This window comes from Montipora foliosa, chromosome 9 (assembly GCF_036669935.1).
Source record: "Montipora foliosa isolate CH-2021 chromosome 9, ASM3666993v2, whole genome shotgun sequence".
NCBI classification, from domain to species: domain Eukaryota; kingdom Metazoa; phylum Cnidaria; class Anthozoa; order Scleractinia; family Acroporidae; genus Montipora; species Montipora foliosa.
The window spans coordinates 35,796,572-35,809,071 of NC_090877.1; the positions used below are offsets into that span (position 1 = coordinate 35,796,572).

Consider the following 12,500-nt stretch of genomic DNA (forward strand, 5'->3'; position numbering starts at 1 on the left):
AAAAATTCAATTTAGTAATCTACTGTTTGCCTTGTACCCTGTACCTGCTAAGGCATTTTCTTCAGATGCAAAGGCAACCCAAAGAAATTTTAGGATCCTGCCAGATGGAAACAGATAAAATGCGATGTCTTCTTAGAGGGTGGTGGTGCTTTTGAAAACCGTGATTCATTCCCATTAAACTCTCTCTTTTTTTTGTTCAAGAACCTTTTAATAAGTACTTTCAGGCTGAGATTAACCAACATTTTAAGAACAAACTAAAAACAGTTAAGGCAGTTAAGAACGTCCATATTTTGCTCAATATTTGTTGTTTTTGTTTCTGTGAGCAGTATAAGTAAAGTTAAAAGAGGCACGTTTTTTTGACATCATGCTAATGCGACTTCATGTATTTTGTGGTTTCTTATTGCATGATACACTGAAGAACAACTCAGTTTGTGGTCGAACTTAATTAGTTATAGAGCGATTTTCAATTGAGTGTCGTAAAACCAAAACCAGAGTAATTACTTTGGCCAATCAAAAAGGACGGAGACAATCCAGCAAACCAATCAAAACTCGAAGTAATTACACGTAGCCGACACAAAGCGCGGGAAAATGTGCACGCGCGAGCCACGATTGGTTTTGGTTTCACTTCTGATTGGTTGAAAAAATGGCGCGAGAACTTTGAACCAATCACTGAGTGAAGTAATTATAAACCAAAGTAATTATCTAATTACTTTCGACACTCAATTGAAAACCGCTCTAATATACGATACATTATATTAAGAAGTCAACGTCAGTTTTCAGGCTAGCTCATATTGCAAAAAAGATAAGAACGTACAGGCTCAGCCCCAAAATTAGACATTCTTATTAAAAAAAAGAAAAGAAAGTGTATCTTGAGTTGTGGTAACGTTTACGTACACGTGAATTCTAATAAAACCAAAAAAAAAAACCCATGTCTTTTACTTAAAAGTACTCTTCACAAGAAGGCATAACTTAAGACGTTGGGTGATCTGACTCGTCTATGTAGCTTGAAAGAATCTTATGTTTTGAGTGATGAATATTTATAATACAAACATTAAGCTCACTTTAAAGCTCCTTCCTCACTGAGATTTTCAAGACAACCTGGTGCTTAGTCTACAAAAATTAGTAAAGAAAGTCATTCAAATTTTTAATAGGTCTTTAGTGGACACGTCTTCTCACTTATGTACTGACCATTGTGTGAACTATAATTTTAGGTCTTCGACATTCAAGTGGCGAAAGGATAAAAACTTGTCCTGTCATGCTGTTGGTTATTTTCTTATTTTGTGTCTTGCTCAAGTCAAGTACAAGCTGTAGCATAGCCAAAAATGACTTTGCAGGTAACTATAGATTGTATTTGCTTAAAATCAAACGAGTTACCCGTAGACTCAACCCAGAAGCCTAAAAAATCGCTGAAATCGGGTTAAATGAGGGTAATAGCCACACAGGGGAAGCGGGTTGGTTGAGCATCGGTCTGCCATGCGGGATATCGCGAGTTCGAACCCTCACCTGACCAAAACCCAGGGCCCAAAAATAACTGAAGAACACGGTGCTTTCTTAGCAGTTGCAGCAGCAAATGGAAGTCTAATGGACAGTCTCACAACCCTTGCTTGTAGAAAAATTGCGTGAGATCCTATGCACTCGTTGGAAATACTTGAAAATGTAGTCCCCAATAATGTGTGTAAAACGGCCTTCATATGGACGCGGACGTCTATACTTTCCCTAATCTTTGATTGCGATGGAATAGGGGTGGGGGGTGGGGGCTACTATGTGTGCCGCGGCATCGGTATGAATTAAACCAGATACAAGTAGCTGTAGTCAGGTTGCGGTCATGATTGTTCTTCATAGGGGGTTTAGGTAAGGAAGACCGTGAACGACTGCTACAAGAACGCCACAAAAGGCTCTGCACGCCGCGTACGTTTCACGTTTTGGTCCCTATTTTAGCTGTCCTTGTCGTGACAACGACGTAAAATGGCCAATATTGAGTTTATGTGGGGAGGCAGGAGCTCATCAAGGGGAGAGTCTATCTCCAATTACTTGGCACAGGAGTCAACCCGTTTTCGAGTAGATTTATTTATATGACGCCTCCCTTGGGAGATTCAGCACGCCCACTGTTGTAAAAGCCAATTAAAACAGAGCTATCTCAGCGCCAAGGGAAATATGATACTTTGGGTGGAAAATTACCCGTTCCTAAAAAATAAATTTACTCGGGAAAGGGGTAAATCAAGGAATTAGTGGAAATACAGGGTGCCCTGCCCTTGATGAGCTCCTAGTGGAGGCGAAAAAGTATTTATTTGCTCCCCAAGTATCCACAACTGTCATGCCAATTTTATTGCTATAATGTTGATACACTCTTTTTACGTCAAATGATTTGGAGAAATCGCGTAATTAGCACAATCACAGAAAGTGATATTTTTAGACAACGGTCTTTTAGCCGTCGTCGCCGTCGTTCTTGCTTAAAGTGATATCACCTCAAAAAAAAAAAAAAACCCTTTTCGGTTAGCAATTTTCAGCACTTCTCTGACACTAATGCTTTGGTTTGCTTAACTTTCTCTCCTTCAAATTCACTGTTTTACAGGCTCATAAAACGAAAAAAAACCCTAGTTGAAACTTTATCTACTACCGCGCAAGAAAGAGAAATAGGTTTAATATCGGGATGACGTAAAAGATTGCTTTGCACTTCGATAGTTCTTTGAAAACAGCGTTGCAAAGTAATTTGTGTCGTCAACTGGTATCGAACCCATTCCTCTTTATTGCTCTGTCATGGATCCAACTACGACCACTATTCCCGTCCTTCAAATCGAATAAAAACGTGAATTTTCAACAAAAAGGTTCTAAAAAGAACACGATATATTTGGGACGATTTCGGAGAATAAATAAAGTGGCAAAGTTTGTTCAGGTGATCATTCACTTTAAGCTGCCTAGTAACCTACACCTCCTTGGCTGCATATGATATGCTAGTGCCTTTTCTTGTTGAGTTTGTGCTGGAGGACATGGCATAATGGACAAAAGTATATTTTTACGAGTCAGAGTATTACACTCCTTAGAGAATATAGAACTACTTTGAAATGTCAAAATCACGCTTTTCACAGATCCATCCCTCCCCACCGTGGAACTCCGAACAATCGAATTTCCTGGTGACAACATCCTACCTACAGGCTACAACGTAACTATAGCTTGTATCAGTAATTCATCAAAGAAGGTGCCTGGATACCGTGACAAGCCATATTGGATACAATACTATTTCAATGACGACAAGAGAATTTTACACGATTGCGGAGGTTCTTACGGTAGTGTCGATAGTGAGGCCAGCAAAGTGTGCAAATTCTTCATCCAAAATGCCACAGAAAAAAATTCTGGAAATTACACTTGTTGGTCTTTGAATCAAATCCAATGTACAAGGAGAACGATAGAGCTGGAGTTTAGGGGTAGGTTTTATTATTTTAATCTTATTTTTATAAATAGTATCAGCGTAGGGACATTAGAACCAAAGGGTGCAAAAGGATGAATAATCTACCAGGGTAAAAAAAATCTATCTATATTACATACCTCTTACGAACCTCGTTTCCTTCGTCTGTACTGTTATTAACAGTTACGGACCGAAATTTTTCCGTTGATTTATGCCGGGGCTATAAGTCAGTACGCACCGAGAAAACGAAGTTAGTAAGATATTTATTATATCTGTCAAGTAATCAGGCGCTCGGGAAAGGTAACTAGTAGTTGAATTCAAGCGGAAGATTCAACTGCCCCAAAGATTGCCGCATCAAAATCCGAGGAACGAATGAATTTTTTTGGCTTTTTTAAATAGTTGCTTGCAAGATTCAAACAGTTTTACAAGTTTATTTAACATAAACGCTATGAAAAGCTTGTTAGAAATTTTCGAAAATTCAAATTTGGCGGGCCGTACATTAGAATACCGCCAGCTAATTTAGCCAATCATAGCCCGCGTTGCATTTGAGGAATATATAAAAAAAATAACTTTAACTACGTGACCTTTTCATCTGACCGGTTAAACCAGTCAAGGAGCAGCATCGCACCACTGAGGGAGGGTAGAGACCGACAAGACCGGCAAGACCGGCAAGACCGACCCTCATTTTTTTTAAACTGATGAGAGTCACAGTTTGTAATTACAGCTGCAGATGGTTAGAGCAATAATTTCTTCGGATGAAGACGTTGACTCATAGGCCGCGTATCACAATACATGTCCATACTCTCGAATATGTTTAGGAATGCGCCCAGGTAATTAGATGCACGCCCTATTCTCGCCACCTAACTTTTCACAAAAACAGCCGCGCAGAATTTCCTACCCGATGTTAGCGCCTTTGGGAATATATCATTAGCCCATGACTCCCCGGGGTTTGCTTGCTTACTTAAGATTGTGGTCTTTTTGCCACTTTTGCCAAGTTACGCGCTCGGCCTCCAGTAGCAGAATTTTATTTCTAGTTATTTTGCTCACCTCGCCGAAGCCTTTTCTTGTTGCTGTCCTGTTTTATGGCTATGGCTGCCACTGTTGAACTGGATATCGATCCGGCTGCTCTGGTTGCTGTTCAGAATCCTCCGGGTCAAATTTCTCCAGAGGAAACCACCAAGCTGCTGTTCAAGTCCATAAGGTTTAATTTGTAGCTTCGTTTCTCCATTTCTTGTTCTCCCGAGTTTGTTTCTTCTTTTTGCGCGTCAGGCGTTTTCTCTTTTTCAATCGGTTCGGTTAGCTTTGGTTTTCGTCTCACGCCGCTCCTTCTTTTACGCGCGTCTCTAGTTCGTTTTTTTTTTGTACCGCTCGTAGTCTTAGGCTTGTTTTTTTACTTTTGTTTCGCGTTTTGTGGTGTTTCGTTGCCCACTTTTGCCATTTTTGCATTGCTTACCGCTTTTGTGTCCAGTTGTTTGTTTGCACATCCTTCTAGGGTGTCGGTTACCAAGGGTCTTTTGTTCTCGCGTTTCTAGTTTCGGTTGTTTGGTTTGCATACGTTTAGGTGGCTCTTGTCTTTGCGCCTCGTTCTTTGCAGCCTTTTACGTTTTTTTTATTGCTCGTGTTTCTAGCGTTTTTGTTTTTGCGTGTCAGGCGTTTTGTTTCCTTCTATATCTAACGTCTAGGACACCCTTGCGTCTAGCTTGTTTCAGTCATTTCTTTTTTGGTTACTCGTGTCTCGAGCGGTAAGATTACTCGCGTTTCGAGTATTTGGTTGCTCGTGTATCGAGCTGCGTGTGTGTCGACACAAGGAAGGGTTATTGTTTTGCAAACGTTGGCCATGTAGCACTTATATTTCAACAGGCGTAACTGATTATACTTTAATGTGAAGTGCTAGTTTTCTACCCCATATAAGCCATGTGAGCGTTAGCCCTACTAATGGAAATGGGCCCACACAAGGACAGAGAAAAACTCTGACTAGGGTGGGAATTGAACCCACGACCTTCTGTCCTTGTGTGGGCCCATTTCCATTAGTAGGGCTAACGCTCACATGGTTCATATGTGGTAGAAAACTCTAATCAGTTATGCGTGTGTGTCGGCTGCTTTGTCTCCCCTCTGCTCGTCGTGGCTCTGCTGGTGATGAGCGCTTTTAATTTTCGCTCTTTTTCAGAGTTGGCTGGAGGTTCTTTTCCTGTAGCGGTTTCCGCGGCTGAATTGTTTCGTTTCGAAAACGATCTCCAGGGCTCCCCCCTGCTTTCCTTTAGTGTGTGGGTGTACTTTCGCTTCCCTGTGTTTTCGGTTGGGCTTTCTGAGATTTGGGGAGGGCAGGAACCCATGACCCGGAGCCTACAGCTCCCATACTGGGCCTATGTATCGGCATTTTTACAGACCGATCTATTTTTAGACTATCTTTTCGGGAAAAAACAAAGGCAGTTCCGGTTCGGTGACCGTATGACTTCAGCTTAATTTCTTGTAATTGGTCATCGGGCTTCTGTGGGAGTCTCATTCGCGACAAATTCAATCTAAAAATGAATCGGTCTGCGAAAACGCCGTTACTCGAACACAGTAGAGTTGTAGGCTCCGGATCATGGGTTCCTGAGAGGGTCGTTTATTAAAGTTTCTCGTTTTCAACTTCGGTTTTTTCGTCTATTGTTTTTTGTCCAGAGGTTGTTGGCTAAATTTGGCCTCCCATATCTTAATTCCGCTAAGGCAGTGAGGATGGTTTGCTATTTTCGCTGCAAAAAAATTAACGAAATCAGCGGCGCGGACTATTCTACCCGATGTTAGCGCCCTTGGTAATAGATCATCAGCCTATGACTCCCGGGCGTTTTTGTTTGTTCATTTAACGTGGCTCCTTGTGGTTATTCCCTTTTCATTTGGCGCGCGCTAATATCCACTATCCACGGGAATTTTCGCATTGCTCTTAAACTGCTTCTAAAAAGCAGAACTACTCTTTTCAACCAGCATCGTTAAATTAACGAGGTTTTAGTTGAACTTAGAACTCTCTAAAGATAAGTCGATTTTCTTGCATTCCCTTCAGTGAAAATTTTCTAAACTTTGACCTTACATGACATTTGGTCCAGAGGAATCTTCTGAAGGCCAAAAAAGTAGAGGTTACAAAGGTAGTTTCGTCGCTTTTAGCGAATTTGTGTTTTCTTTGTTCCACTTTAAAAAATCGTCTTGCAAAATTTTTTGATGAATTGGCAGACAGAAGGCGTAAACATTAATTATCGCTCTGCAAAATCTGAAGAGATTTCACCGAAGAAAACTGGAGATATTTCACGTGAAGCTTTTGCATGTTTTTCATCACACAACATATTCACAGAATAGGAATTCGCCAAGATCGCCATTTGAGCATGCATGAAATTCCCAACCCCGTTCAGGCGCGCGCGTACCTCTGCTTGAGATCTAATGTTTTAATACGTGAGCAAAGAAAGCCAAGGAATTTGGAACGAGCGTTCACGACTCCAAGGATGGCTGTATCCCTCGATCGATGGTTGTTAGAATCAGTTGAGTTGTTCAGAACAGTGGGAAATTATTAATATTTTTCTAACCTTTTGTTGGACTCTAAAGAATTTGCAGCCTTCTTACAGATAGGTAAACATTTCGAAAAGATGATACGTCCACATAATTTTGACGGGAAAAAAAAATTGCAAAGTTGGGAAGCCATGTTTGTTCACTTTCCGCGTGGGAGAGCCGCGCGTTACCCGCGCGAACTTTTAAAGCTCGCGCCATCAGCCACTTTCTAGTAACCAGGTTGAGCGTGGTCCGGAAACTATGTCCAGCCACCTTAAGCTTCTTTAGTCTGTTTTTTTTTGCCCCTTTTGCCAAGTTACGCGCGAGCTAGGTAACCTAGCCTTTGAATGAACGGGAGGCCGGTGTTAGTCTTATTATGATAAATTTTATTGTGTTTTAATTCATTCTAGAACCTTCACCTCCAACGTTTACCAAAATCCCTCCGCGAGAACTACTTGTTTCTTCTGGACATGTGGTAAATATGAGATGTGAGGCATCAGGCGTTCCCCTTCCGGTGATCACGTGGTTCAAAGATGGGGTCCCAGTATCTGAGGAGAAACTTTCAGTGGTAAAACGTGCCTCGCTGATATCTTTTAAAAGTGTTACGTCCACTGACGAAGGAGTGTATTGGTGCGAGGCAAGAAACCCTTTCGGCTGGAAGATATCTTCTGATACGAGTTTAAGTTTAACGCAAAGTATGTTTATCGCTTTATAATCTTTTAAAGTAATAATTTTAAATGAGAAATACTCAGTTCTAATTGGTTAAGAGAAATGCAGTTTTCAGGTAAGGCAGTGCAGAAAAGAGGTGATTCAGGGCAAAAAGAGGAAGAAAACCAAGTATTCTGATAAGTCAATGATCCAAGAAAGTCAGAGATAACTAATCAAATGCAAACGCTCGATAACGCAATTTTCGCGTTACTTGGTGATACGTGTGCAATGCTTCTACTTTGCTTCTTGTTTGCCTTTGAAAAAACACTCGCACTTATTTACTCCAAATTGCATTCAAAATACTGTGATTACCTCTACACAAGGTATGAAAGAAATTTTGTAGTGTACTGTCTCGCGAGTGAAAAGTAGGCGCTTATATGACAAGATGAAGTCCAGATGTTTTTGTTGATTCTGATCGCCTCCCTTAATGCACGCGCAGTTATTCAACTGGAGCCAGAGTTTTCTGCTTTTAGTTTTGGATTATTCTAGAGCCTTCCGCGCCCGTTCCGGTAGACCAGGGTAACGGAGGCGCTGGGAACCAAATTTTGCTACTCCTTGCCTCGTTCTCCGCACTTGCACGTTTCGACACATTTTCCCTGCAACGTGAACTTCCGCTGTGAAGTCAATGGGTTTAAATCAATGGAAGTCTAACCCGCCGAACATTTCATTTCTATGTGCTTTAACATCAAGTTATTTGATTTAATCAGTTTTTCCCAATTGGCAGAGGAGTTGAGTTTAGCTTGGTATTGATTGAGGCTTAACTAAAATGAGTACTGATAATACTGCATCCATGCAAATGGGCTCTCTCGTGTAACCACCCACGCATAGCTCTTCTTACATTCCAGTGTAACATCATCAATCCCGTTGGTACATGATTTCCTTGTTTAACATTCAGGCTGCACGGTTAAGCCTTTATGAAGCACAACCACAAAGAGGAGAGTGTATTTTACTCTGTTTTGTTTGTTCGCAGGTCCCACCATTACTTTCCATCCTCAAAACGTTCAAGTTTTCCTTGAAGGGAACTTTACTATTGTTTCCTTTATATGCAAAGCCACTGGAAATCCTACACCCCTAATTAGCTGGTTAAGAGACAACTCCACTGAAGCGAACGGAACAGTCATTCAAACCGGCAGCATCTCGACACTCATACTTGTTTTACTTGGAGAGGAGAAAAATTTTAGCAAGTACAGCTGTCTTGCGAAGAATACAGACGGGAAGGCTTACTCCAAAGAAGGAGCGTTGATGATTCTTGCTTCACGTTCGCAATCTGTGACTTTCGGTGGCGGTATATATATAGGCATTTCGATACATTGCTCGTAATTTTAATTAATTTTTTTTACTGAAACTTTAAGATCAAACTCCCCTTAGCTACATGCATGAAGACTACAATACCAACAGTCATCAATTCCAAAAACGTCGAGTAAAATTACTTAAGTACTTAAACTGCCTGGTGTTATGATTGTAGGAACGTTTTGGTGAGGAGAAAGAAATTAAATATACAGTTCGTTCCTTTTTTTAACTCACACAGCTGACGCTCTGACAAGTTACCATAAATAAGTTAAATAATAAATTTTTTAATTTGCTGAGAGGAAACTCCCAAACAAAAACAATCTTTGGTTAGTTAGGTGCATGCGGTTATTCAGAACACCAGCAACCATTTAGTGAAGAACGGATCAAGCGGCCAGTATCTACGAACAAGATTATCTTGGGACCACCTTTTTGTTTAAAGTCATGGCCTGTCTGTATGGGGAAATTTGTGCCCTCGTTCTCTACAGGCACCTCCTTACCGGTTAAAACTCTCTCTGCGTTTGCCTTGCACTATTAGAGGGAACCGACAAATATCACTGTGAGACTTACACTTCATTTGTCGTAGACACACAGATCATATGATACATTACTTGTCATTGGACAAGTCCTGGTATTTAGGATCCCCTTCCTCTCCCTTTAATTAAAACTTCCTAGAGTTGACGGTAAACAATAACACCCCTGGTGATTATTTACTTTGTTAGATGCAGATATACATTATTATTTTAAACTTTCGTTTGTTCATTCATTCATTCATTCACCGCAAAACATGTAGGGCCATTTTCAATATGGTCATCTCATTTCGCAGATGCAAAGCAACAATTGGTTGGTACGAGTGTTCGTTTTTTTCTTTCTCAGCAGGACCTACAAATGGTTACTTGTCATTTTATGGCCATCCAACAAGTACGTCCACGAGTCCTGGTGACTTGGTTGTCTTCACGTGCCTGGCAGAGGGTTTTCCAGTCCCTGAGATAACTTGGCTGAAAAATGATGAAGCAAACGTTGATGGTAGTGCTACAACTTCCCATGGCAACTACAGCGCCATTTCTGTGCTCAGGATTTACCCTGTTGAAGAGAAACATGGGGGTACATACAACTGTCGCGCAACAAACAGGGTGGGAAAAGCTGTTGTGTCAAGGAAGGCGATTCTCTCCATAAAAGGCAAGTTTTAGTCTCTTGGGTGCTTGTGCAGTTTATTGTATTGACACGGAAACAGTTTTGCGCGGGCCCTTTGTTATGTGCACTTAATTTATTCTCCGGGTGTCAATTACAATGGTAAACTTGAATATAAATAGGACAATCAGATGACGTTTGGTGAGTATATAGTTTATTTGTGGCCAGAGTAGCATCATTTGCTCCCGAGCGTGCAGAGCGATTCCGCAAGGCAAAATCGTACAAATTCACTTAAGGACGGTGCCTACTATTGTTAGTGCGCATAAGGTCTGCGCATCTCCAGATACTCGGATTTCCTATCGCCGATGCTTACTAATGCAGGGATATTTTTGCGCGGTTTAAAATTATGCAGATAAAGTAGATCTTCGTAGGTACTCTTGGAATCCAAAAAGAAAATTGAGGGTAACCAAGGATTCTTGATAACTGAGCTTCAGTTTGAGAAAGAATGCCATACATTGCTTTGTTATTTAGAGCTTTTTACAAATATTGTTCATGAATTATCTTTGTGGTTACCCCCCAAAATTCTTTTTGGATTTCAGTAACACTTGTTAAGATCTACCTTTCCTGCATAATCACAAATTGGGGCAAAAATACCTTGGAATTAGCAGGCACCGTCCTTAATAAGAAAAAAATAATAAACATTCAACACTAAAGACTGCAATGCCGTGTAACGATCTATGCATTTCGTTGGATCAACACGGACATTGATGCATAGATCGTTACACGGCATTGCAGTCTTTAGCGTTAAGTGTTTTATTAAGAAAAGAAATGTTTAACAGAGATGTAGCATGAAACTATGGTATGGAAAGTTGTTGCTAAAATACGATCAGAAAAAAAAAAGAGCAGAAAAACTCATCCACAAAAATTTCCCCCAAATCTGTTATTGAAATGATATCCTCAGGGTCTCATTGGCCGAGCGAAGCTTATTTGACATCATGCCTGCAGCCAATCAGAATCAGGGCGCCAAATTCATTTTTAGCCGGGCATTTCCCGTTTGGCGAGCAAAAAGGCGCGTTTTACAGGGGGTAGTTTGTCATTTGGCCGTGCGTATTGATAATAATACCTGTTAACCCTTCGAATTCACACCTAGAAGAGGCTATAGCGTCGCAAAATGTCAAAAGACAAATTTTAATAAATCAAACTCTTGAAGGTCTTGCTCTAATAGCAGCTAACACAACACCCGGTTGACATCATTCCTCACTTAGCGTGTGTTGCGTGGGCTGCCTCGCCACAAGTCTGATTCTGGTAATATGTAACTTCATATTCCAAAAGACCGAAGGTTTCGTCAAAAGGCCGATGAGTGTATTTCCACTACTTAATTTATTATTAACTACTAAGTGTTAATTAAAGTGCACATGACTCGAAATTTCATCACTAGTGTTGATTTCATATCCTTAAAATTCAGGCTTTGCTTGATAGTATCTCGTTATCAGAATCTTCCTACAAATGTCCGACGTGAGTTTTTTCACATGCGAACTTCGGAATTTTGGCCAAAATGTTGCAACATTTCCCGAACGGCAAAAAGGGTGTTCATGACATCATCAGTTGTGTTAGATTGCAGCAGAAAATATAAAAAAACACGACAAATCGGAGAGTCTGCGGAAAATATTGTGTTGATAGCGGCCCTGGGCTAGTCAGCTGTAAAAATCCCAGTTTGATCCCAGGTATATCAATGCATCTTCTTCTGATCACGACAAAGGAGGATTGAAGAAAGAAATGGACGAAATACTTCGACCCAGTGCTGTGTTTTGCACGAAGGGTCGATCTAGCTGATATGTCTGGGGTCTGAAGATTTAAGAAACGAACTTTCTTAACGATAGAATTAACTATTTTGAGGGTAATGTGAAGCGCTATTTTCTACCCATGTAAACCATGTGAGAGTTAGCTCTACTAATGGCATTGGGCCTACACAAGGACAGAGAAAAACTCTGACCAGGGTGGGAATTGAACCCACGACTTTCGGGTTAAATTACCGCTGCTCTACCGACTGAGCTACAAGGTCAGACGGGAGCAGGTCGTGGGAAGATGACAATTTCACGGCAATGAATATGTACAAGTACAAGGAAGGGTTACATTTTTGCAAACCGGCATTGGCCGTGTGGCACTTATATTTCAACAGAATTAACTATTTAACCCTTTCTTAACCATAGACCTAGCAAAAAGAAAGGGAAATGAACCAGCGATTGCAACGGCAGAAAACCAGCTAGTCATCGAAAGTTCAAATTCTATAAAACGCCTTCCAAATAAAATTCACTTCGCGTCTTTTAATGATGAAATGTACAGAAATGGATAATTAACTCAACTCCTCAGAGAAATCCTTAAGACCGCAGAGGAGGAGAGCTGCAATCTGGATACCGAGAACTGAAAATACAAGTGAAGGGAAAATGCAATTGACGGG

General features: G+C 40.8%; 1 protein-coding gene across 10 annotated transcripts in view; it reads left to right on the top strand.

Moving 5' to 3' along the window:
* The window catches only part of LOC137971982 (immunoglobulin superfamily DCC subclass member 3-like), a 66,822-nt gene that overhangs the window by 26,414 nt on the left and 27,908 nt on the right, over positions 1-12,500 (top strand). For 5 of the 10 annotated variants that reach the window (XM_068818760.1, XM_068818761.1, XM_068818756.1 and 2 more), the window contains exons 2-6: positions 1,212-1,334; positions 3,087-3,422; positions 7,327-7,611; positions 8,595-8,909; positions 9,788-10,090. In XM_068818760.1, coding sequence (XP_068674861.1) covers positions 1,256-1,334; positions 3,087-3,422; positions 7,327-7,611; positions 8,595-8,909; positions 9,788-10,090 — 1,318 coding nt within the window. In that variant the 5' untranslated portion in view covers positions 1,212-1,255. Of the gene's footprint in view, positions 1-1,209; positions 1,335-3,086; positions 3,423-7,326; positions 7,612-8,594; positions 8,910-9,787; positions 10,091-12,500 lie in introns of all 10 variants that reach the window. The other 5 variants (XM_068818765.1, XM_068818762.1, XM_068818763.1 and 2 more) reach the window with 2 other exon arrangements.